This window comes from Arachis duranensis, chromosome 1, assembly GCF_000817695.3.
Source record: "Arachis duranensis cultivar V14167 chromosome 1, aradu.V14167.gnm2.J7QH, whole genome shotgun sequence".
In the NCBI taxonomy this organism is placed as follows: Eukaryota; Viridiplantae; Streptophyta; class Magnoliopsida; order Fabales; family Fabaceae; genus Arachis; species Arachis duranensis.
The window spans coordinates 32397331-32399257 of record NC_029772.3 but is presented as its reverse complement, the minus strand read 5'-3'; the positions used below and the strand labels follow the sequence as shown (position 1 = coordinate 32399257).

Here is a 1927-nt window from a genome sequence, read left to right as displayed (position 1 = left end):
CATAGGTGTCAACAATTTGAGTCACTCTGGTGCAATAAAATTGTCAGTTTCATTGACTCCCGCAGGAGGACCAACAAGTTTATATCTAATTTCCTGAAGATCTGTGGCACGGTCAAGATGAATGGAGTGAATCCTGAGGTTTACAAGCTCATGCTCTTTTCTTTTGCTTTAAGGGACAGAGCAAAGCTGTGGCTTGATTCTCACCCTAAGGAGAGCCTGGACACATGGGACAAGGTGGTCACTAGATTTTTGAACAAGTTATTTCTACCCCAGAAGTTGAGTAAGCTTAGAGTGGAAGTCTAGACTTTCAGACAGAAAGAGGGAGAGTCCCTCTATGAAGCCTGGGAGAGATATAAGCAGCTGATCAGGAGATGTCCTCCTGACATGATTTCAGATTGGACCATTCTTGAGATCTTTTATGATGGCCTCTCTGAGATGGCTAAGATGTCATTGGATCACACTGCTGGCGGTTCACTACACGTTGAAAAAATGACTAAGGAGGTGACTGAGCTCATTAAGATGGTTGCCAAAAAACCAATACATGTACACTTCTGAGAGGAACTCTGTGAACACTGGGACTACGTAGAAGAGAGGAGTCATGGAAGTGGACACACTAGACGCTATTTTGGCTCAAAACAAGCTTATGTCCTAGCAAATTAGCATGATCTCCCAACACTTAAATGGGATACAGGTTTCAGCTATCAATATTCAAGATGCACCCTACGATGGAGACGCTGGTGACTTTGCTCAGACCACCATAGAGGAAGTGAATTATATGGGAATCTCCTCTAGAAATCCTAATAATGATCCTTATGGAAACACTTTCAATTAGGGATGGAGGAATCACCCTAATTTTGGGTGGAGAGATTAGCAGGGGCCTCAACAAGGCTTCAACAATAATCAGGGTGGAACCAATCAAAACAAGTTCAATAACAGACAGTTTCAACCCTCTCAGCAGTAGATGGAGACGCCTCAACAATGCCTCTCTGACTTAGCCACAGTAATTTCTAACCTCTCCAAAACCACTCATAATTTTATACAAGAGACTCGGTCATCAATTAGGAACTTGGAGATACAAGTGGGTCAGTTGAGCAAAAAGATACCTGAGGGACCTTTCAACACTCTTCCAAGAAATACAGAGGTAAATCCAAGGGAAGAGTGCAAAGTCCTCACTATGGGAAAAGAGGCCGAACCCAAGGAGGAGCATGCTACTGAGGATCTGAAGCAAAACAAGGCTCAAGAGGAGACTGTGAGTGCACTTATGCACGCCCCAATGAAGATGAAAGAGCCTGAAGTACAACGCTCTCTGAACGTGCAAAAGAAGACTGAGGATGAGCAAATCGCTCAATTCTTAGCAATCTTCAAGAAGTTACAAAATAATATTTCTTTTTCTGAGGTGTTGGAGAAGAAACCTTCCTATATGGTCTGTCTGAAAAATGTAGTCTCTGAGAAAAAGGCCCTGAGGGGAGATAAAACTGCAGTGCTGACCAAGGAATGCAGTGCACTAATGCAGAAGAAGCTACTCCAGAAAATACCAGATCCCCGAAGCTTTCTAATTCCCTGTACTATAGGAACCATTACATTTGAGAAGGCATATGCGACCTTGAATCAAGCATGAATCTGATGCCTCTCTATGTGATGAAGAAGCTGGGGATTCAAGAGGTGCAACCCACAAGGATCTCACTGGAGATGGCAGATAAATCCCTGAAATGGGCATATGGAATGGTTGAGAACATCCTTGTAAAGGTTGAAGACCTTTACCTCTCTGTAGACTTCATGATACTTGACACTGGAGAGGACAAGAATGACTCCATCATCCTAGCAAGGCCCTTCCTAGTCACTGGGAAGGCCTTGATTGATGTCGAGAAAGGAGAGTTAGTTTTGAGGCTCTGGGAGGACCATATAATGTTTAAGATGCCCAACCCTC

General features: G+C 43.5%; 1 protein-coding gene and 1 non-coding gene across 2 annotated transcripts; one reads left to right on the top strand and one right to left on the bottom strand.

Annotated features, from left to right (window-relative positions):
- Positions 1–282: 282 nt before the first annotated feature.
- LOC127742984 (small nucleolar RNA R71) lies at positions 283–391 on the bottom strand. The gene has a single exon (XR_008004319.1). It is a non-coding gene; the product is annotated as a small nucleolar RNA R71 (small nucleolar RNA).
- A 570-nt stretch (positions 392–961) lies between these two features.
- On the top strand, positions 962–1618 carry LOC107484774 (uncharacterized). The gene has a single exon (XM_016105311.1). It carries the CDS (start codon positions 962–964, stop codon positions 1616–1618), a length of 657 nt encoding a protein of 218 aa, XP_015960797.1.
- The last annotated feature ends 309 nt before the right edge of the window (positions 1619–1927 follow it).